The sequence below is a fragment of the Clavelina lepadiformis genome, chromosome 4 (assembly GCF_947623445.1).
Source record: "Clavelina lepadiformis chromosome 4, kaClaLepa1.1, whole genome shotgun sequence".
NCBI classification, from domain to species: Eukaryota; Metazoa; Chordata; class Ascidiacea; order Aplousobranchia; family Clavelinidae; genus Clavelina; species Clavelina lepadiformis.
The window spans coordinates 9,704,799-9,728,746 of NC_135243.1; the positions used below are offsets into that span (position 1 = coordinate 9,704,799).

A 23,948-nucleotide genomic window follows, 5' to 3' on the forward strand; every position below is an offset into this window, starting at 1 on the left:
TTCGATCAGTCAAGCTTGATTTGTTGTTGTAAACAATTAGGCTAAGTCTCGATTGACGCGTCATAAACACGTGGTCTAAATGTAAAACAACCGGAGCTTCAATAATTGCATACCCATAAATTAAGATGGCAAAACTGTTAGAAGGGGTACAGTAGTGGTTCCCAAAGTAGGCCTATGGGTCGCGAAGTTTCAAAAATGTTTCGCACACTCGCGCCGAGGCAATGCAAATCTGGGTATCGAAGGTCAGAAATAGGTCGTGTTGTGTATTTTCAAGATTCCTGTTTTCAAGTTCTTTGAATATCTCATCATAGAATGAAATGTTTGATGTAATAATAAACTGAATTATTCCATCATAGACATTTCATCCGAGAGTTCTAACACATGCGTGGTAAAGGATAACGTGGTTTGTAAGTCCACAAGTCAAGATTAGTTGATTACGGTACTATTTTGGAGTAAAGTTATTAAGCTTACTGTTTTTACTGTGTTTTGTTAAAGGGTTAATTAGTTAAAAATTAAGATGTTAAAAGGTATGTAATTGTGCTGCAATACGCTGTTTGAGACTTGCGTTGCGAGGTATTCACCAAACTCAGATTTGGGTCGTGCTGAATAAAGTTTGGGAATCGCTGGGGTACAGTGTATGGAGGTTGCAGTGGTCTGCTTCATAATATTTATAAAGTGCTACCCAGTGTTTCTTAAGTGAGGATAGGGGATAATTTTAGCAGATAATTAGGGGATGCTGAAAATGGCGTTAAAAGCGATAACCGTAATGGGTAGGCTTACCATAATTTTGTGGCTTCAAAACGGGACGCTTTTGACATATGACGTCATAATAACATTTTTATCGAATACAATGAAATAAATAACAAACAAGATCACGAATTCTTCTTCAAGAAGTACCGGTACGCTACACAGCAAAAACAATAATAAGAACATGCTAATGTTCGTGTATGGCTTCTATGCGGTATGCCTATGCTGGCTGACTAAATGCCAAACCAGGACGTTTGGCCGACCGATCGGGACGCCGGGACAAGACGTTAAAAAGGGGGACTGTCCCGGCTAAAACGGAACGTATGGTAAGCCTAGTAATGGGGTTCTAGGTCGATTCAACCCACGGACGATTCAACCCAGGACGATTCAACCTACGAACGATTCAACCCGCGGACGATTCAACCCGCGGACCTCTCAACCCCCGGACAATTCAACCCACGGACGATTCAACTCAGGACGATTCAACCCCCGGACGATTCAACCCACGGACCTTTCACGTACTTATGGCTTAGTTATTACCAAGTTACTTTGTAGCCAATTGTAAGCTTAATATTGGACAGTCTAGACTCTAGAGTTAGGCCATCCTGAATAGGCCTGTAGGCTACGTCGTGGTTAACGGTTATGGTACCATTGCAATCGTACCGTATTTTGTTCAGGTACAAACTTCAAACTAATCACAACGAAATAAGCAAAATTATAGCACACAGAATCCCCCTCTCTGCTATAGGAAAGGTTATTCGTTTATTTTCAAATTATAATAAATTGACTGGAGACAATACTATTCTCAAAATGTTCCATCTCCCGATTCAAATTTTTTTGCGGGAAATCTTCATTCCCATCAACAAACAGTTGTTTCTAAGGTTTGACTTTTAATCGACGTGTAGGCTTTATTTATTTTTCGCTAAGCAGGCCTACTAGTTACAACACGGTATATAAACTTGCTTTTATTTCAACACAAGATGTGTATTGGTATAGTAATAAAAGCGGCATCCATGCCTGATAACGAACTGCGTAGACGTTTTTGTAAATGGGTTAAATCGACCTAGAACCGAACAAAATACGGTACGATTGCAAAGGTACCATAACCGTTAACCACGACGTACAGGCCTATTCAGGAAGGCCTAACTCTAAAGTAGAGACTGTCCAATATTAAGCTTACAATTGGCTACATAGTAACTTGGTAATAACTAAGCCATAAGTACGTGAAAGGTCAGTGGGTTGAATCGTCCGCGTGTTGAATCGTCCGGGGGTTGAATCGTCCGTGGGTTGAATCGTCCATGGGTTGAATTGTCCGTGGGTTGAATCATCCTAGGTTGAATGGTCCTGGGTTGAATCGTCCGCAGGTTGAATCGTCCGGGGTTGAATCGTCCGCGGGTTGAATCGTCCGACCACCCCGTAATGGACGTACTGCGGTCACTATAGGGAATATAGGCGATTTCTCCTGCATACTGCACCTCCAAATTTATGTTAACTCAGCTGTAGCTCATTAGAATTAAAACATTTGATTATAAAACAATGATCGACATCAAGACTTTCGTCGGAATTTTAGTGTCACAACGACGAAATGCGATCTAGTGCTGACTACTGATTAGTTATATCTTTCATTTTGGTGTTTTCCTTACTTCCATTTAACTAGCCTACAGCGTGTCCATTTTCTTTTTAGTGCATTATATTTTAGTTTAAGACAGGCTATCAAATAGGCTACCCCTTTTGTGTAGTAGGCTAACTCTCAGCTTTAAGTAATTTAATTTTGATTATTACCGATTTAATAAATTCTATTTTGTTATTTTCCGGTTGAAAAATTCTCATATGGGTTATTTCATTTTTATCAATTCCAGTTGGTTGTTTTTGTTCGAATTTCGTAGATAAGTTTTGAGAAAAAGGCTCTCAAACTTTGGAGGGGCTGACAACATTCAAACATTATAACAAACTCCTAAATGAATAACGTTTTTAAACTTTTATAAATTGCGTATACGTGTGGAATTTCCTTGCACTCCTGCTCGTGGGAGTAGAAATTCGAACTACGGTATATAACAATTTAGACCGATCATTTCGCACGGAAGTGAAAAAAGAGTTCTTGCTGAATCCTGTTATTTTCGGACTTGACCAGTCCCTCGGTTTTTGTACTAGATGGGAAAGTCCCGTTTTCCAGTAATTGCGCAATGCTTTCGACACAAAAAGTGTTTAAGGCCGTAAACGAATCAAGAAATTTTCTAATGTAAGAGTAAGGAAAGATTTTTAAATAAAATTTATTTACAAAAAAGATGTTTTGACAGTAATATTACATCACTGCAAGAATTTTACGTATTATACTGGTTTAATTACGACAACAACAAGATGCGGATGAATACAAAGCGATGACGTCATATAAAATGGTTTAAGATCTTGTGATGACCTCTTAGCGTCGCAATTGTTAACAAAGAACGTTCTGGTTTAGTTAGGCTAGAGAAAGATTTGGCAGGCTACTAGGATTTCTACTGGTGTCCACTAAGTCATATGCTCAGGACTGAACTATCCACTGATTCATCACGAGTTGGTGTAGACAGACAAATAAATAAAGCCTGACTCTCATACCGCGTTTTCAATGGTACCGGTACCTCCCTACAGTATAGCCTAAGATGGTGATTAGGTGAGCTATTGCCAGATTGTGCGGTGCGGTACAGTAGTAGTTTTGTGGTTTGAAACTTTGTATGGTCCTGAAATGCTTAACGTTTAAAAATCCCAAACATAATTATAACTTGACGCTAATAATACCCGAAATTTCCCAGCTTGGCAAAGCACTTTAATAAACTCTTGCGAGTAGCTTAGTATGTTATTCTTGACAGACTACCTGCGCATCAGAAGTCTGAAAGTGCAATATCATTACCTGCTGAGATATAAAGTCGACAGAAGTGTCTAACTTAGCAGTTAGTGTGGCAGAATTTGATGTATTTTGTAAACATTTTCATACCAGTGAAGGATCTGACTAAATCAATGGTTTTTGTATTGTTTGGTACTGGTATATAGGCTAGTGATACTGGTAGCTTAGTCAATTTAAAATTTTCAAGATGATTAAATAATCTACTTAAAATTATTCTCTAGATTCACAATTCGATAGGCCTTACGATTATGAGGCCAAGCAATGGCTTTTGATCCCAATTTGAATCGTGGAGGAGCTTGCAAAATTCCTATGTCTAATACAAGTTGCACTGAACTATCTGATTTGTGTCAGAACGACGAATCATTGGACTTTTCCCAATATATAAGCAACAGCGGAAACTTAGAACTCTGCAGTGACGAGCTCTTTCAGAATATATTTTCACCAGAATCGCCTTCAACAAAAGTTGTAAAAGGGGAAGAGCTTGATCAATTTGACTCGGAAGTTGAAAGTTGGTATTGTGCAAGTGAACCAACTTCTGCCTGTGCATCAGCTTGTTCATCGGCTGCCCCTTCTCCCGTGCCATTTAATTATTACAACACTCCACCTGTGACTCCACAGTCTGATCGTTACCGATCAATTTCTCCCAGTACTTTGCAATTTGATGGACTGAACAATACAATGGCTGGAAGATTTGCTCCAATTCGGGAAGAAGATCCAAGCAACAATTATGTTCCCGTACGGCAATTACCTGCAGAAGCAGCCCAACTCCAAGAGCCAGTTGTGATAAAACAGGAACCCGGTATTCAGCAACCTATGCAACCACCACCTTACAGTTTGCATGTGAAAAAGGAACAAAATGCCACTCTTACAAGTCAACAAGTCGTCAACATCGGCAGTAATGAACATTCCTCCAATTCTCTAAAGCAAGCAGCAAAGAGATCTGCCACTACTCATTACAAAGGCCCAAACAAGAAAAGTAAATCCATTGTAAAAGGTACTGAAGAATATATGTTAAAGCGTGAAAGGAACAATGTAGCTGTTCGTCGCAGTCGCGACAAGGCAAAAATGAAGGCGATTGAAACCCAAAAGAAGGTTGAAGAGCTTTCAACGGAAAATGAGCAGTTACATAAAAGAGTGGCTGAGCTTTCGCATGAACTTAATACCCTTAAAAATCTTTTGAAATCACTGCCCCATGTTAGTGCCTAAAAGTTTGTTTGTTAAAGAGACTTATATAATATATATTTAATAGAATATGTTTTAGTCACTAAGTTCCATTCTGTTCCACATTTTAACTGCTACTTAACTTGAAATTTTCACTTTATTTTTTGCGTGGTTGACATTATAACATTGCATTTTAACACAATCAAGTTTTTAATGCATTGCTTACATGAATTTTATTATTACGTATTCATTGAGTTAGTAGCATTTAATGCATTGGTTTGTAAAATAGAATGAAAACCCAACTGTTAATATTATTTATACAGTAACAATTCCATGTATCAATATTGTGTACAAAATATATAAATATGGTCAAAACTTAAATTGGTATGAGGCATGTTTTATGCAAAGTCGGTGCCTATTTTTCCTTCGGTAAAACTGCTGACTGATAGATTTGTTATTGTTGATGTGAGGAGGCTTGGAAAACAAGACCCGACCATGTTGGTGTTACTTTCTAGTATTGCATGTGCGCATGGTTTGGGTTACTGCATATGAGTCATAATTAACAAAATTAATCAGCTGTATAAACCGTTCATTCGTAAAGCATTTCATGCTAATTACTTCATTTTTATTGCTCTGTTCCTTTACAATCTTTGAATATAAAAATGAAAGAAAACTCCAAGGGCTGCTGTGTTATACACGATTTACTGAAAAGCCGGTTGAGTAATACTAGCTGTAGGCATAAATTATAGTCTATAATGTTAAATTGATATGTAAGTGTGACTGTGTGTAAAGCAGTGTTTATGTGGAAGAAACTGCATTTTGTGTTAGTCCAGTGGGCAACAAACAAGTGCAGTGTACTTAATTAATTATTAACCAAAGGAGGAACTATATGAAGCCTCCCAAACAACAGGGTCAAAGTCCGCATGAATTGTTGATGCTTTAAATACTTTGACAAGCCAAATTATGACCTCAATGCAGCTTTCTGATAATTATTTTGATGCAGCAGAAATCCCCTAACATAATTTCCCTTATCTTTTGTATTTTTTATGGAGGCCTTTTCCAAAACAACTTTTAATCAAAAAGACATAAAAACAATAGAAATACACAGTGAACAATGGAAAATGCAATTGAACAGAATGTGAAACATGGTAAGCATACATGCTGATACTAAACAGTAAAAACGCTTTAAAACAGGCCTCCATGGGCAATGTCAACCACAAATTTCAAACATGAGCAACCTCCTCAGCGACAAAACTTCTTTGTACTGATATGCTGAACCTTCCGTACACAAAGCACACTACTGGGCCGATGGTTTTACCAATTAATGATGTTGAATTTATATCCTGTAAAACAGATTCCCATACATTGGGTTCTGAATGCCTTCTTCCCATACTGAAATAGCTTACTTAAAATGGACTTTGAATTAATATTTAGCTATACTACTAAACACCGATAGCTAAACAAACTTTATATTTTTGTTACAAGTTGGTCTCTGGGAATAGTGCACTGTGACCAACCACAGTGCTAAGTAATACATTTGGTAGGCTAATGTTTCTATAGAACTTACTTGAACAGATTGAAAATTTAGCATTTCCACCACCGTGCTGTAGAGAACCTAGACATGAAAATGTGTATATGAAATATAGAATAATATAAATGTAATAAAGCCAAGAAAGTTTTTGATGATCAAGATTAGAAGAGTGTTGCAAGTAAGGAATAACTTTATCACAACAAAAACATCCTCAATATGTCACCTTAAGCTTTACTCTGTACTGCATTTGTACAATTACAAGAATGTTCAAGAATTCACCTTGAATAGTACCGTTTTGTCCCACACAATCATGGAGCCTGTAATACAGAAATATTTTACGAAAGTAAAAATAATTAATGTTTTAACCAAGCATTTAAAAAATAAGCCGGCTTATATTAGCCAAATAAACAGGAAATAGTTGTGCTAAATAAAAGGGTTGATCGTGACAAATCAGCGTTAATTCATCTCCTTATAAGAGCAAAAAAAGCTGTAAGAGCGCATGACAAATGTAAAAAAGTGATGACAATTTTGCACGTGCAAAATAGTTCACACCAGGAAGTAGGTAGAGACGGCAGCCATGCTATCATATTCCAAATAGCAAGCGTGATGCCTTAAAACAATGAATGCACTCACATGATCGCTTGTATGTTTCTGGTTGAGCGTGACTGTACGTCATCTGTACTTTGTGGCAAAATGCTACATATGACACCTGCAAAAATGCCTATCTAATTTATTCTGCATGGTGCAATGATCTCAATTGACTCTGGCACAATTTGCAAGACAACAATTTACTTTGAAGACAATTACTATTTAACATCTCAACAAAACAGGATATAGCAATCAATGCTAGGTACAATTTCAAGAATGGTTTGATTTACTTATATTTAGTGTATCAAAGTTCGTATACCAATGTAAAATGACACATTAACATTTAATGAAAATATATGCAAATTGTATAGTATAATTCCATATATAATAAACGCTATTGGGTTGTAAGCATACCTTCCAGTTTCACAAAGGAACCTGGCTCTGATTTTTCATTAATAAATGGGACAAAAGGAAACTTCATATCCCTTAATGCTTCCACTGACTCGGCGTTTATTCTGGGCAAACGACCGCTCCAAGAAAATCTTGTTGATTTGCCAATATTAACCACATGACTGTATGCATCCAGAAGGAGACAGCCATCTGAAAAACAAGATGACATGTTGTCGCACAATGTTATAAGGGTATTTTTGTAAACAAACGTTAGCTTCCAACAAACAAGATGTACAGTGTGTGACTGTGATGTCATCGTCAAAGGTAGCATGCCTATACTGCATTAAGTAATCTTTAACAAAATTGTTGTATTGAAAATGTTTTTCACAAACCTGACGAAAACTGTAAGTCCCTTATTACAATTACGTCACCATGATCGACGTGCAAGGTAAAAATATTGCAGATTTCAATCCCAAAAATTTTGTCAGATGTTTCATCAGCAACATAAAACATTGGCATGTTTAAACGTACTGCATCACTCTCTGACTGCTCAGGGCAAGGGTAGTGCTTGTGAAGTATTTTACACACTATGTTCCATCTATCAATATAATTTAATTTCACTGTGTAAAAAAGCTGGAAACAAAGTTATTCGAAGATTACTAGTACACTAATCTAAGCACAAGAAAGCCATAAATTAAATGAAAATTTAATGAGTATAACAGTTTATACTGTATAAAATTAATCCAAAGAAAATAATAGTAAATATTGTGTAAAATAGAAAGCGGATTGTTTAACTATATTGAAACATTTTGTGTTAAAGAATGGGAAGCACACATAACAGCAATAGCAATGTAAGAGGGTAATGCCGGGTGTAACAAAACTACCTTTCACAAACAATTTCACCAAAATATGGTAAGGTTGGTAAGTATAGTTTTCAAGTGTGAGGAACTGAACAGTTCCTGAAACCCTCGTCTTTTTTGCAGACATACAAACAACTACCTATGTCAGTTACCTTGTTGAAGGAAGTGAAAGTTCACCCAGCTGTTCAAAGTTAGACAACTTGCACCACTTTGTGGCTTGATAAAGAACATCATTCAATATTGAGCCATCGATGTCAGGCCTATTTAGTTCGCTGCATTTGGGAAACTTGCGGATGTTTTTTTGCGCCAAATCATGTGATGTTTCAGTTGGAATCATACATGTAGTCACTTCCCTCCTTGCTAATAGTTTATAGCAAAAACTCGGTGGTTGCAATCGTGAACCTTGTGAGCTTCCTGAACCCTGTACTCAACAAAGACAAACATCAATTGAATCTATACTGCACAGGCTTTTACAGCACAAAACATAAGGCACTCAGTTAAATTATTGTCAATATTCAAACGCTAAGAGAAAACTGTAATACAAACAATTAAACTTGCTCAATACTTGATAACAAAATACCAAGTTTTTCTGAAACTTTGAATAAGAAAACAATGCAACATTAATGCACATTCAAAGCAATTTCTGCTAAATTTCATTTCCCATATTAATGTTATGTTCTGATAATAACTGAAATAAGCAGATAGTATGTGATATTTTCATCTGCATTTGTCTCTAACTAGGGAAATTTTTACATGTAACATGGCACACTAAGGCCAACTTTGTGTCTTAGTATCAGTTATAACAGTCAAGGTTACCAGAATACTCACGGCTGCTTCTTGGCTCTGACTTTGGCTGTTTTGAACCTGAAGCAAGCCAAATCCTGATGGATTCCAGATGTAATCAATCAAGTTGAACAGCGCAGGTAATCTATTACAATTCTTTATTCATAGAAACCTTATTATTTGCACTACCAACAGCAACAAATTTACAATATGCATTTTATGATGAAAAAATTAAAAAACCGTCATGTTTTAGTCAATATTTGCATGTTTCATAAGAGAAACTGCTTTTAAACTGGACTTTGTACTGGGATTGCTTAAAAATATTTGGTACTACTGAACAACTTATTTAAAAACGTGCAAGCACTTACTGAACTCTATTCATTCTTCCCTTAAGATAAAGCTTGCTAAAATAGACACGCTGCCCCTCACCATATTTGATTAAGTGTACCCAGGAATCACTGGAACACAGAGCTGCATCCAGCACAATTTCAAAAAATATTCCAAAAGCATCTTCGCATAAAAAAGTTTTCCTAAAAATAAAGCATGGAAAGTTGATGGAAAATTTGTTTAAACAGGTAGTGGTATAATTTGTCAGAAATAACAATCCTTATAGTCTGCAGAGTTGGTCGCTTAAATGAGTATTATGGTTAATCAATACAACGTTTTATAAACTAAAGTTATGCAAGTTGTACAAGCAGTTTGATGATGTATGATATGTTTCAACAACAAGTATACTTCACAGCATCGCCATGCCATAAGGTGCGGTAAATTCTTTGAATCGTCGCCGCTAAGCATACTCCTTCTGCACATTGTTGACTCTCTAGTGCCTCCAAGAGGCTTTCACAAGGATGAAAAGGAGCCTCTTTGAGTTGAGCTGTTGAGTTATGCTGTTCCACATATACCTAGCAAGTAAAAAAATAATTTTTCCACCAATTGTCAATGGTTGAGTAACTTGTATTTACATAAAACAAAGAAATAAATTATATCAAAACAACAACTAGATGCCACCAACAAAATATATACATAGTATATAAACATAAAAACAAAATCGGTTCATTAATTACAACTCATTGATTAATCATTGAAATGTCATACAACCTTTGCTTCTAAAATATTTATTAAATTTAAAGTAGCTGTACAAAGATTAACCTCTGAATCGTTTCTTCTAGTAAAGGATGTAGTTAGATCTGAGGTTTCAACTTCTAAGTGGTAAATGCACATAAGAACTGGGAAATCATGTTGTTCAACTTTCATTTCCTTCCTTGTGTACGCAGTACAATAATTAATACAGTATAACCCCGGTAAGCTGGCCATCCACAGGGCGGTTGGGACCAGTGTCAAATGGTTGTGTTAGTGAAACAGAATACTATACATTGCAATAGAATAAAAAGCTATTCCGGACCGCAAGTAAGTGGTCGTGATACTGAGGTGATCGTTAACTGGGGTTCTACTAGATTATCTTTGTAAAATGTGTAAAACAGTAAGTTAAATGATAGTTTGTACTTTAATGCTAAAGGTGTGTAATGTCTCATGAAAAGGTTTTTTAAAATTTTCTAAATCCTTTTTTTACTGTGGTGCATAACAACTAAGATGACAAAACGGAAATGGTGTAGCAAAAATAACATATGATAGTAGTTCTCTGTAAACATCATCAATATCAGTACATTGAAGATTTATATTAATCTGTTGGCCACCGGTATTTTATTTCACCAACATGTTTTACTATTCTTAAATCCTGAAAACATAGAAACATACCAAGGTGGGTAAATGGTAAACACTGATGTAAGATTTAGATTATTTGCAATCACATCATCATGACGAAAAAGTAGAGTATAGAAGCTGTTTGCAGTATTTCCTTTCTTAAACGCTGGTAACACCTGCAAACAATATTACAAGTTTAGTTTTAACAATTAAATCATTTTTATATCAGGAGAAAAATCTTAGGTTTGATCAATTGTTTTAAAGCTTTTACTAAAAACATTAAAAATAATAATTAGACAGCAATGCCACAAACATTACTTTATCTGCCATTGAAGATGAATTTCATGAAAACCTGAACTTTTACAATACCATTATATTCCATGAAAAGGGTTATAAAATCATAAAACTAATTACGTAGGTAGGAATTGCGGCCCCATAAGCACCAAACCACTCACTTTACATTCCATTATATGAAGTATCCCTTCTTTATGATGAGAGACTATCTTCAAAGTTAAACCACTTTGTGGACCTTTGATGGAATAGAAAACTTAAAAAATGAACGGGAAGTAAAAGAAAGTTTATATCGTTATAACACCTTGGTTGTCAGTTTGATTTGTCTCCTTCAACTGGTGTTGAAACAAAACTTTTCTTGTTTGTTCCTGTTTTAAAACTCTTTGTAGCTGTTCTGCAAGCCCATCTCTGATAACATTAAAAACTGCATCAAATTTGTCCAGTAAAATTTAATTATCTAGCAACTAGTTAAGAGTATTTAAAGTGCTTGTCCATAAACATAACATGTCCATATGTCGATACAAAAAGTTAATTTAATTAATTGCAACTTAATTAAAACTGTTTACAATTGTACCATTGATTAGAAACATTACTTTATAAACTTTTTCTTTTTTGCGGAGTCATAGGGTTGTGTGTGGTCCATGCTTGATTTCACACTACTTCTATCAGTCTTTTTCTCATCTAGTCTTCCAACTAGAGATTCAATCCAGCTCGAACCTTTATTGTTTGATGACGATGTTTCTTTAGTATCCTTGGGAGACAATTCTTGGACAGATGTGTTGCTTTCATTTTCCAACGCAGAAATGTTACAGCTTTCCTCACCATCAAGTTCAATTTCCTGACAATAAACAACAAGTTGATAAAAACTATATAACTGATATCTACACAATGATACAGAATAAAAGCGATTAAACAACATGTGGCGTAAAAGTCTATCAAATTGTTAATATAAAAACAACAAAGAGTCAATCCAAATACAAATTTACCACAACCTTTTCAAACTCACAATTAACTAACTGTTTTAATACTTGCTTTTTCTGAAGCTTGAGTGGTGGAATCTTCAATAGTGTTGCCGGTTAAAGTGCAATTTTCCGATACATCAAGCTGGCTCTCTATCAAGTCTTCCAGGTTTTCATCTGCGTCACTATCTGGCTATAAACAAACAAAATAGTTATGTAACTATAGCTAATAGTAGAGGGATTGCTGGAGTGAAACTAAACATAAGAAAACACCAAAACTATATAATTTCTAAATATTAGTAAATCTACTACATCCTTTGCTCGCTACTTCTCAATTGCAATAAGCTGTACCAGTGGCACAGCTAATGGAGTGTGATCATAACCCGAATTCTCTACATTGCTATTTTCATTGGCATGTAGGGATAAGTAACTTGCACCGGCAAACGAATCAAGTGGGATACCTTGTGATATACACAAAAATATTTTTTATCATACATACGGCTGTAACAAAGCCTTATTTAAACTTTTAATAATAATGTTAAATTACACTTGCAGTATAAAAAACCAGCAGATGCACAAAATGAAAATATTAGTCACCAGGTGTTATTGGACTGATCGGCAATAACGATGGTTTTCTGGATCTTTTCTGCACTGTTGAAAAGCGTCTTTGAGAAAGTATTGGACTACCTGCAACAATTGTGGTCCCAGTCTCAATATAAACAAGTGCTAATACTGCAATAAAACTACTACTTTCAATTGATTTGCGGATTTGGTTAGACATATATTGCAAATTGTTTGCATTAACCTACTGTCGTAAATGCTGCCAAGTATCAAGGTGGTAACGGATTATTTAATTAGAAACAAACTTTTCATAATTGTTGGTGAAGTAACCTTCAACCACTTTGCCTTTACCTTCCCACATTACTTTACGATACTTACAATTACTTTACTATCTATTCAATTTCACGCTCTGATAACCAATTCATCATCATTAAACTGAATGATTCAATTAATTTTTACGGCAAACAACTGCAAAAACTTAAAACATTGCTTTAATTTCAAATTTCTGTTTCCTCTTCTACTAACCTCTCATGCAAGGAATTTACCTGAGGGTGTGCTTTTAACAATACTACCAGATGAGTCGATAGATTTTCTTCTGGATCCATTTAACACAGGACTAGCTATTACGCCTGAAACATAGCATATAAATATATAATATTTGATATATTAATATTTTAAAAACAGTATATGTATGTTGGTATCATATTGAAGAAAGTCTTTGCACGACCTAAACTGATTTTTCATCGCGTAAGCTTTGGTTACCAAGTTTGTCTTTTGTGCAAGTTCTAATGGATATATAAACCTTTTTGTATATTTTTGGATTTTGATTTTATTGCCTAAATTTGGAACTGTTTGCCAGGACCACTGAACAGAAGCAAACATTGTTCATACCTTGCCTAAGAACGATATTACGATAGTTCCACCAGGTATCGTACATTGTACACTTATCGCTTGATTGCAAGCTCAGCGCTCTAACCACTCAGCTACCACTTTGTTGCTTGGCTTAATTTTTAAATAAATGTGTCAGGTTGTTACAAACTATTACATCTATTTATTTTGTGAAACTCACCGAAAGATTCAAACTCAGGGAGACCTTCGTGATCCAACCGATAAAGAGCTTCATCGTCACTTGAACTCCACTGAATACTTCCGTCTTGAGAAAAGGGTGCTACAGCTTGAAAAAAAATTGCTGTAAGCATTTGTGAGAGCTCGAACATATGACATTCTTATCAAAGAATGGAAAGAATTAAATAAATCTTGAAAAATGCTTTATTGATATACTATAGATAAGTGCAAAATCTACATCCAAGGTAAACAGGCAGTAAAGTTGTTGTATTAAATAAAAACATTTCACAAATTATAAATCGTAAGACAAACATTCTACTTTTTACATCAACTAATATCAAATACTTAAACAAATCGCAAGTTTTTAAGAAAAGCAACCAAATAATTGCAGTGTGATTTGCACATATGACATACTTGTACAGACATTTAGCATGCATTAAAATAAAAATGTTGCTTTTGTTGTTGTTTTCTGATTTAATAAGCATCGTTTTTGCAGTTTGACCACCTAGCATAATGGGGTATAATAATTTTACAAGAAAATTTGAAACTTAACATTGCTTTTTAATAGACTTCTCTTGCAACAATAAATAATCTTGTGTTTTTTTGGGGCGAAATGTAAAGGTTTGGGTCATTGGTGGCAGCTTGGTAAAGTATCCAGGAGTGCCAAATGACCAAACCAAACACAAAGTATAACGTGTTCAGACGGATATATTTGTAATAAAGGTTTAGCTGTTAGTTAGTCTTAAAATTACGTCCAACTCACATAAAAAAGTCATAAACATATGAGTATTGAACATTCTTTTGATTTGATATATATGAAAAGTATCAAGGCTTTTTTTAAAGAAATCTTAAAAGATTTGGGAGTATTCATTAAGTCATACTCTTTTTGCATAGAAAATTGGCAGAAAGGTATTTATTCAACAACAAATACTAGCAAACCAAAGCAATTATGAATTAACACATATAGTAGAATCAAATTAACATGACCACGGATAATATGACCACTGGCTTTAAATGACCATTTTGGGATGGTACATTTTGCCATACAAAATTCTCTGTTTACTATGACCAGTCTTCAAATAGCCTACTATGACCACTTTTTCATTTTTTTTAGATTTTTTTGTGTCATTTGTGCCTTGTGTATTTTCAGTTTACCTACTGACACTCACTTTAATGTTACTGCTTACCATTAATAAAATAAATGATGAATTCAATATTTTTTTGTCATTTTGCACCTAACTGTTATTGATCCTGGTGTGGTTAAAAAGTATTGAAGCAGTTTCGGTTATGGTGACTATTTCAAAATTATGACTTTTTCTTGGTTGCTTATAAAAAAAAGAAACATTTTTTGGCTTTTCTTTTCTTTTAAGGATCGGAGGTTCTTCTTCTGTGCAAGCAAGAAAGGTGTCAAATGAAATGAAATAAAATGTCAAAGGCATCACTTTCCTTACTGAAGAACAGGACTGTGGTCTTAGCCTACTGGTGTGCTATTTGGACAAAACAACTCCGTTGTGCACCTGCCGTATTCTGCAGTCTGGCCGAAGGCCACATTGACTGTGTTGGGGGTCCTGCCTGTTGCACCTGCATGCAACAGTATACATGATACATATTGGTTAAAAAATGTACAACATATGGACTGTTTGTTTATAAAAGACAGCATATTGGTATGTTGTAGGCATACATACTTGTGTGACCTAATCTAGCTTCGAAATAAAGAACCGGAAAAGCATCCACCAGGTGCAGACCATGGCCAAGGAAGCAGAATATTCAGTATGTGACATTTGTTATAATGCAGCATTTTATTAACACATTTTGTTAATGCATTGCACAACTTATTGTCATACAAATGCTTTTTTGTGGTATATGCTTAATCCAATAAGAAAATCTAATGAGACTAAAGTTTCGAATTCAAGTCAACTCATAGATTTTTTCCAAACATACCCTTAACAATATGCTGCTTGATGTAATACAGAAATATATGATTACTTCTACACAATGCGCTTTAACAATTACTTAGAGTGACTTATATTCAAGGGCGACGACATTATTGTTTGTTTCTTATTTTTTTGCATATATGAGCTATCAATAAATGTATCTTATAATTGTGGCAATGCAGTATGTTAGGCTAATACTTGTTTGCTGCATTAAGTTTAATGAATAATGCTGATGTATGTTGTAATTTTTACTTATTACTACCAGAGTCTACATAAAGCCACATAAACAGGTAAAGCGTTTAATATTTTCCCATGATTAAAAAGGTTGTAATTATCGCTGCCAATCAAACTTGCCTGAGTATTTGCATAATGGACAACAAACGTCCAACAAAATGTTTGCTTTTTCACCCATTTGGTTGTATGTGTGCGTTTTTCTTATTTTCTCCCACAAAGTATGGTAAATAAACATTGCTTGGGGGTGACCGATGTACAGCGGCTCCAATTGTATTATTAACCCCAAAATTTAAGCAGTTTTTCGTTGTATCGTTGCAAAATTATTTTTCAAAATGTGACCACAGCCAGATGGCAGGTCAAAAGACAAAATTCCTGTCAGCGTCTTCAATATAATGCATAGGGCAGCTCTGAATTCTATTTCAATAATCTTGAGGTTACGCAGTCTGCAAGTAGTGAAAACTACAGCAAGGGGCAAGTTCACTGATCAGCGCTGTGTATTTGACGTCCAACTGCGTATTAATCGAGTTAAAAGACAGCAAGAATCAATTTGAACACCTGGCCCAAAATTAAACTCCAAAGCGAGAACTATAACAATTAGGCCATTGCATCAGTTGATAAATATTAGACTAGCATTACTAACAGAAAGGCAAAGAAATGTAAATAAAAACTTTACTTCCTTGGAAGAAATAGCAACAAAAGTTTATACATATCAGTACTACAGTCTATACTCTATACAGTTTAGTATATAAATACTTATATATATAAGTACATATATTACATATATATATATATACCAAAAGGAAACACAACCAATCTGTGAAGCAATTAACATAAAATAATCAGTATTTAAGAATATATGTATTACACAACACACAATAGATCATACCAAGTGTTAAAAATTTATCTTTGGTGGCAGATTTTTTTGTTTTTTTCCTCGGTGGTGTGTTTGATGTTTTAATCAGGTCAGAAAAGTTTTCACAACATTTCTCCCAGTCTTTATTTGGAAAACGTTTTCTCATAATATCCAGGGATCCAGTTAACTTTATTGAACGGATTGCTTGGTTTTACCAGATACGATATATATGAGTCAAATGCAGAATTAATAAAATCTTGCAATTATAGCATGATCTGGGTATAGAAAGCCAAGAAAAATAATTTTTTTACAAAATCTTTATCATTTTTATAACAATTATTCTGTGAATTACTGTAAAATGAGCCAGAAACATACTAACCGCCGCTAACCGCACATATTTTAGAGAAAAAAAAACAAGTCTTTTGTTGTGAAATTAACTGAAAATGCTTGTACAAAAATTTCGATTGTAGGCAGATTATTGCAAGAAATTAGCAGATAACTTTCAAAGCTTGGTTTCCAGAAGATTGTTGCCATTTTTGATATCTACAGACAACAGGCTTATATCTCTTCTGGACCCAAGATGTAAAAACAAGTGGATTGATGACGGTGTTGAAAATTAAGAAGCTATGAATTTGCTGGCAATATATGTGTCAAGTAGAAGTGGCAGTAAGGATGAAAAGAGACATAGAACAAAGGATGAAGAAGAAATTCCTGTGAAAAAGCCAAAAATATTTACCTTTTTGAGTGGAGGCTTGAAGAAGAAAAAATCAAAAAGTTCGTTGAATGAAGTCAAGGCTTATTTGAGGGAAGACATGATTCCATTTGATGAAAACTCACTGATGTATTGGAAAATAGATCTGCCGATCTTCCGACACTTGCTAAGTTAGCAAAAGAATATCCGAGTCTAACTGCAACGTCTGCACCTAACGAAAGACTTTTCTCAATTGCCTGAAATTTCTACATTGGAAAAAGAAGCTGGGCACAGATATTCTTCGCAGCCTGGTTTTCATAAAATGTAATGCAACTGTTTTCGAGCAAGTGAAATCTAAAATCTGCACTTGTTGTTAAATTTGCCTGTTCTTATCATTTGTTTTTAAATTAAAGATTGGATAAAGTTCAGTCTAATGAATTTGGGTGTGCTCAATCTGAGAATGGTTGTTTTTCCTTTCAGATCAATGCCGTTTTTATATGAATGGTACTGTCAATTTGTCTCTGCTAAGTGTGCTTAGCATGGCTTTACATTTTATAAATATTGACTTGATGGTTGTGTTGTTTTTCCTGAAAATTTTGTGACATGTAATTGTAATAAATTACATGTCTACGAATAATTGTAATTCCTTCTTTTCTGGACAGAGTAACTGTAATGTAATTGAACAATTTTACAGAATAATTGTAATTTAACTGAAATCATGTAATTGATCCAACTTTGGTGTACATAGCAAAGTACCTCAAAGACATGACATGCCAAGTGCAATCTCTAAACTAGGTTTTCTCAACCAGGGCCTGGAGGGCTATGGGGACGTTCTCCGGGGGCCACGAGCAGATGCCTCACTAGTGAGTTATAGTGTAGTAGTACAGAAGATTAGGCAAAGCAGGACATAAGTTTCTAATGTTTTTGTGCTTGTGTTTGCTGTGCAATATTAGTGGCTCGAAGGCTATTTCGCAAGCAGTAGTGAAGTAAAAAGTGTTTTGCAAACAGAAATTTACAGTTTTTATTGATGAGCAGGGGGCCACGGATTTTAAGGGTCAATGTAAGGAAGCCATGATGTCTGAAACGTTGAGAACCACTGCTCTAAACAAAGGAGACACTGTGCTCTTTTTTTTATGAAACCAAATTTACGCCGCTTGACTTGGTTAATTGTAGGTCACGTCAAAGATCTTCAGGGTAACTCTTGTGAATGACTGGAAAGTATGGCAGTTTTCGTTAAAAAATTTTGCGAACAAAGATGCAAATTGTGGCGTGGATTGAAACGTCAGTTCTTTACTTATTATAAATTTGCGTTTTCAAACAAACAGTTTCTTTGTAAAATTATTATAAATCAGCGTCAAGATAAAAAATTTACAGTGCACGTTGATGAATCTCCTGTGTGCAGCTGCTACACTTTCCATTATCGCTCATGTTGAATGCATCCTGGATTAATAGTAATGAACAAAACAAATTACTGAGTTAAACACCAAGTTATATTAAACAAAAATACAGTTGCCTTTTCATTGCACGCTGTCATACCAAAATTTGTGCTTTAATATGCAAGATTACTTGTCCAAAGCTGCCACACTTTTCTAGTTAAGCTCACACTAATTTGCTTTCAAGGCCAAAAAGGGTTACCATATTATAATTTGTCAACTTTCATAAACGAATGTCGGTAAATTAGGGCCTAGTTTCTTTGTAAAAGAAATTCATCCAGATGGACCAGATCCACCTGGAGCCACTGCAGGAAAGTTTGTATTTTCTGGTGCAGAATTGCCGTTTTTCCCTATATTCTATACCAGTGGTGGGCAAACTGCGGCTCGCCGGCATGTTTTTTGTGGCTCTTCTAGTCGAATCGTAAAATTCCAAAAAAATTGTAAAGGCTACCAAGAGTACCGTTTATGAACGTTTCTCTCCTTTTCTTTTCTTTATTTACGCCAGCAATTCGTTTATGACGTAACACTAGACGTAGAATCCGAAGAGTTAGTTAACAGCAAGTCAACTCAATTTCATTGCTAAGGCAGTAAGCTTTAACTCAGTTTAGTCTACTTAAATACACTGCAAAACGAAAACGATGACATCTAATGCTAGCAAAAAACGAAAATGTGAAGATGAAAATATAGGTTTTAATCTAGAGTGGGAAGAAAACTATGCGTTTACTAGTCATAATTTTGAGGCACTCTGGTACCTGTATTTTCTGCAAATGGCTCTTCCATTGAATACATTAGCCCACCCCTGTTCTATACTATAAGTATTATGCTGGCACGGCATTACGGTAAATTTTGGTATTAAATTTATCCGGCGCACCGAAAGCAAACTTTCCACTAGCCTAGCAGGGCTATAGGGCCTGGCGAAAATTCACAAACGTAAGTTTGGTAGCTGGAACTCAGGTGGTGAGAAATCACTGCAGAGTTGTGCAAAATTCACAATTTCCGAATTTTCATTTTCGGTAATTCCCCGAAATGTGGTGTGGTGCTGGCATTATTATTGTTTATTATTTCCTACGCAATACACATAGCCTACAATACAAGAAACATACCGAGTGCAATCGAAAAGTCAAGTCGAAATGTTGATCGCATGATCATATATTTCTTGAGTTGATCAATGTTTGTGTTTGTTATTATGCATGAAGACCGGAGTACAGGACAGTCTTTTATGACATGGTGGGCTGTTTGGGTTTTCCATAAATGGCATTTATTACTTTCTGCTAGACCCATCCAGAACAAATTTAAACCAAAGCGTCTTTACTCAGATAGTAGCCGGTTTAGTTTAATCCAGAGGTGTGTTTGAAACTCGTGGCCCGGAGGAGAGGTGGTAAATGTATCAAAGTATGACGTCAAGATATTGGTATTTCAAATAAAGTTGCGTTGTAGTAGGCCTATTGCTTGCGCGTGAAGTATTACACGACAACCATATTCGCCATAAAGACCGCGTACACTGGCGGCTATTGTTACAGGATGAGCGAGGTACTATTGAATATATATTGATAACTTATTTTGCTCCTGTTACGATGGTATGAGTTCTCATTCCTCAAACGGCCTGACTAATGCTGTTTAGCTGCTTAATTCTGTCTATACATATTACTAAATGAAGTTCCCATTTTTATTTATTGTCAGACACAAAAGCTTACGTCTTTGGGCAAAGCTTACTGCTGTTACATTGAACATGAGGAACAAGTGAAAGAGAAAAGGAAAGATTGCAAACATTACATCACTATAGGCCTATATATAGCAGTAACACCAGCTTAAGATTGCGTAATTTATCTGTACATCATTAACGAGAATTTAAGTTTGGTCAGAAATTATATAGGTATATCACAAGATCCCAAAATCAGATTTCAGCATTTATAAAGCAACCCATGACTCGTGACGTAACCATCACAGTGGAGACAGGAGGGGAGATACAGCACTTTCAGGTAGCCCCTCCACAAACGTCCTTAGCCGGCGTCTCAAAGAGAACCATCTTGGAGCTGAACGGCGAAAGAGGGTTTCGTATAGTAAATGGCCCAGGTTATCTGCTTTTGAAAAGAGCTTATAGCAGGCCACATTACGGCGAATTTCAGGAGGCTCTGTGCTAACTAAGCGTGTTGTTGTTAGAGTTGTTTGTAGTTAATTATTGCTTGATTGTTCGTTAGTCTAACTCCATTGATAGCGCGTTCATTAACCACTGATAGCCTAGTTGAGCATCCCAGTGCCAAAACCACACTGCCAATGTTTTGCATATTGATATATTATGGATTCTCAACGAAACGGTTACTGTTTTCAGAGCACAGAATAGAGCTGCATTAGTAGACCGTTAATATCAGACTGCCCAATTAAGAACTGGTGCGTTGAGCACTGTAGTAGCCTACTAATGGCGTAAATCGGAAGTAACCAAAACTGGGTTGCGTATACTAAACACGACCAAAATATAGCACGGCACTTATTGATAAACACGTGAAATAGAACCCTAAAATTATTATAATATCTTCAGATCTGCATGAAAATTCCGTAAGTATAAGGGCTAGTTTTAACAATGGAAGTATTTAAGTGTATTGGTGTAGAACGAGTGTCTCCTGATATAATGCGCATAACTTTATGCAGTTGCAAATCGAGTTGTCGGACATGCGTACTGCGGCTCCATACTAGTGCACAGTACTCCGCAGCTGAGTGGACCAAAGCCAGGATAGATAATCTTAGGACACTGAATGATGCTCTCCATCTCATTCCTGCGGAGCGCTTTATTAAAATAACACGAAATGCAACTTTTATTTTAAAGTCCTTGGAGATGGTGTTTGAAGGTGAGGCTGCGGTTCAGGGTCATACCAAGATCGGTTGGTTGAGGGTCGAATTTCAGCTCTGTATTTGAAGCAAATCTTATTTGGAGTTTAGGTATAGGTTTCTTGGTTCAGATATTTGCAAAAGTGGAAAACAGATAAAACCGTCTTGTTGGCTGAAAGTTTCAGTCTCCAATTGTCGTGGTTCTTGATAACAATGTTCAGATCGATGGGAAGTTTTTTTTTCGACTTTTTTGAACGACTCAGTAGAATAAGTTACTGTGACGTCGTATACATGTAGCCTACCTGGTGGTCATGGGCGGCTCGTACATACGGCTATAGCCTTTCCTGTACTTTTTGTCCAAAGCAAGTAAAACGCTAGCATGTTTTAGTTTGCGATTCTTCTTTCAAAGCGTTCAATATTTTACTGTTATTTTTTTTAATTTTCAATTGGAAGCACCTAGAGCTGTACCCAGAAGTGTTTAGGTTTGTTGTTTTTTTTGATTCGCAGAAGGGAAATTCCCTGTTAACAAAATAGCTTGTGGTTTGGGCCGCAGGAGAAGTATCTCAAAATGATACCAAACCATGCAGCATACCCTAGCTTTCTACTGGTTTGAAATAACCAGTTGACACTGTGTGGAGGTGAGTGTTATTGCATTGATACTGAATGACTTAACTACGTGTTACTGCAACAGGAATTTTCACTTGTAGGCTAGGATGGTTTTAATGGTTATTTTAACGATGAAATAGGCTGAGTAAGTGCACGTTCTAGAAACCGCCTAGACTTGAACGCCTTGTGCTCAACAAGAGTGGACAGGGTTCATTCCGAATGGGGTTAGTATGCAAGAAAAACATAAAACCTTTAAGAAACCCAGATTATTAAATACCAACACACGGCAGCCCATACCAAAGTTTTCGTTCGTACCAAAGCTCATTAGAAAAAAATTAACTTTAAGTTAGGCTTACATTGCATATTATACAGTCATGCAGATCTTTCAAAGTAGGTCACTAATTTGTCAAAGGTGAACGGTTGTGTATCGGTTCACTTATCTATTTGATAAAATGATTGTTTTTGCATAGACTACTATCGGTAAGATTACACGTCACTTTGACACTATTAGAGTAATGCAGTCCACTCGTTTGCACAAAGCAACTTGTCTGATTTAATCATTGCAGCTGCAATTCTACGTGCCATCTACCTGTATAACTATGATTTCTGTGTCGTAAGAAGTTATAGACTTTGTACGGTAATGGTTCCAGGTCGATTCAACCCACGGACGACTCAACCCAGGACGACTGAACTCATGAACGATTTAAATTGGGAAGATTCAACTCACAGACACATTAACCAATGGTCGTCTGTATAAGACAAATCGTGTCATAATGAATAAAATAAAAATAGCCTTATTTTTTGCATTGTTTTTATTTCGCCATTGACTGTCAGGAGCGAAAGGTATGGCGCTAGCGTGGTTGTAGAATGGTCAAACAAAAAGTACTCTTACATACAATCGACAAACAGGAAAATGCTGCAAATAGCCCTATATCGTGCTACTTTTTTAGTACCGGTACCATCGGTATTTTTTCAAAGTACCAAATTACTTTTTCAAGAAAATTAAGTCGGTGTTGGTATACTTTTAAAGCACTTTTAAAATGATTACTTCAAGGTTTTAAGAAGTATGTTTTTTTAAACTTCCTTTTAATTAAAACTTAGTGTCATTTTTAGCGCTTTTTGTTATTTTTTAATCTGCAAATGTCTAATAAAGTTGCAAGAGTGAGTTGACATATTTTTCACCTACTTAACCTTCAGCGGGGTCATCATAACAGCGGCAAAAATTGCACTTGCAGCCGTGTTCGCTGTAGAAAAAGTTCCAAACTATTTTTTGAAATAGTACCGAATGCCGGTACCGTCAGTAAATTTTTGCCAAGCGCTGTGTATTTTCAAAGTGCCGTCTGCCTACCTCTGATTACAATACAGTGGTCCTACAACGATGGAAAGTTTACCAAACCAATTCAATAATGAAACAATGTAGCCTAGCCGTACTAGACTATGCAATGCCAATACACCTTCAACTGGCAATAAGTTTACAAGAATACTCTGTCCGTCAGACCATGGGTTCAAATCAATCATTCATTTTTTATTGCATTAAAATCATTTTGCAAGAGGGTATATAGTCGAATGTCTATAATTAATCTATACCATTGTCTGCAGACAAATGAGAACCAAAATTTTTGATAGTCTGTCGTATTTAGTTGATTGCAAGCCGCGGTTTATAAATAGTTTTTGGTCATCATCTTGCGATTTAGACTACATAGGCTACGAGGGCATCTTGCATTTAGAGACGGCCTACATTTTTTATCAAATCGAAACTTGACGTCTTTGTAATATTGTCGTGGAGAATAAAGAGTATAGGCTAGTCCGCTGGTATATTGGAAATGATTATAAGAGCCCACAGGGTACCTTATGTT

The 23,948-nt window shown here is 35.7% G+C and overlaps 2 protein-coding genes across 3 annotated transcripts; one reads left to right on the forward strand and one right to left on the reverse strand.

Moving 5' to 3' along the window:
* The first annotated feature begins 3,203 nt into the window (after positions 1-3,203).
* On the forward strand, positions 3,204-5,468 carry LOC143451420 (CCAAT/enhancer-binding protein epsilon-like). The gene has a single exon (XM_076951937.1). The coding sequence runs from the start codon at positions 3,890-3,892 to the stop codon at positions 4,832-4,834; it is 945 nt and encodes a 314-aa protein (XP_076808052.1). The 5' UTR covers positions 3,204-3,889; the 3' UTR covers positions 4,835-5,468.
* Positions 5,469-5,844: 376 nt separating this feature from the next.
* On the reverse strand, positions 5,845-19,431 carry LOC143451419 (uncharacterized). Of its 2 annotated transcripts, none has more exons than XM_076951936.1 (21): positions 16,573-19,431; positions 13,523-13,627; positions 12,999-13,082; positions 12,490-12,579; positions 12,244-12,353; positions 11,966-12,085; positions 11,527-11,771; positions 11,238-11,341; positions 11,098-11,171; positions 10,697-10,818; positions 10,091-10,202; positions 9,677-9,843; positions 9,310-9,471; positions 8,987-9,086; positions 8,311-8,579; positions 7,691-7,896; positions 7,323-7,508; positions 6,954-7,029; positions 6,600-6,637; positions 6,357-6,404; positions 5,845-6,132 (listed from the first exon to the last, which is right to left on the reverse strand). In XM_076951936.1, the coding sequence occupies exons 1-21, from the start codon at positions 16,703-16,705 to the stop codon at positions 6,104-6,106; spliced, it is 2,580 nt and encodes an 859-aa protein (XP_076808051.1). In that variant the 5' UTR covers positions 16,706-19,431; the 3' UTR covers positions 5,845-6,103. The 2 variants fall into 2 exon arrangements, with proteins under 2 accessions (XP_076808051.1, XP_076808050.1); XM_076951935.1 differs by having other exon boundaries at positions 6,544-6,637; positions 16,573-19,424.
* Between the last annotated feature and the right edge of the window lie 4,517 nt (positions 19,432-23,948).

Coding starts and splice junctions, on each gene's coding strand:
- LOC143451419 (XM_076951935.1), bottom strand. CDS start 16,705: ATGAGAAAACGTTTTCCAAATAAAGACTGGGAGAAATGTTGTGAAAAC. Junction 9,472..9,676: donor TGGCATGGCGATGCTGTGAA/GTATACTTGTTG, acceptor CTTTATTTTTAG/GAAAACTTTTTTATGCGAAG. Junction 6,133..6,356: donor TAAATTTTCAATCTGTTCAA/GTAAGTTCTATA, acceptor TCTGTTTTACAG/GATATAAATTCAACATCATT.
- LOC143451420 (XM_076951937.1), top strand. CDS start 3,890: ATGGCTTTTGATCCCAATTTGAATCGTGGAGGAGCTTGCAAAATTCCT.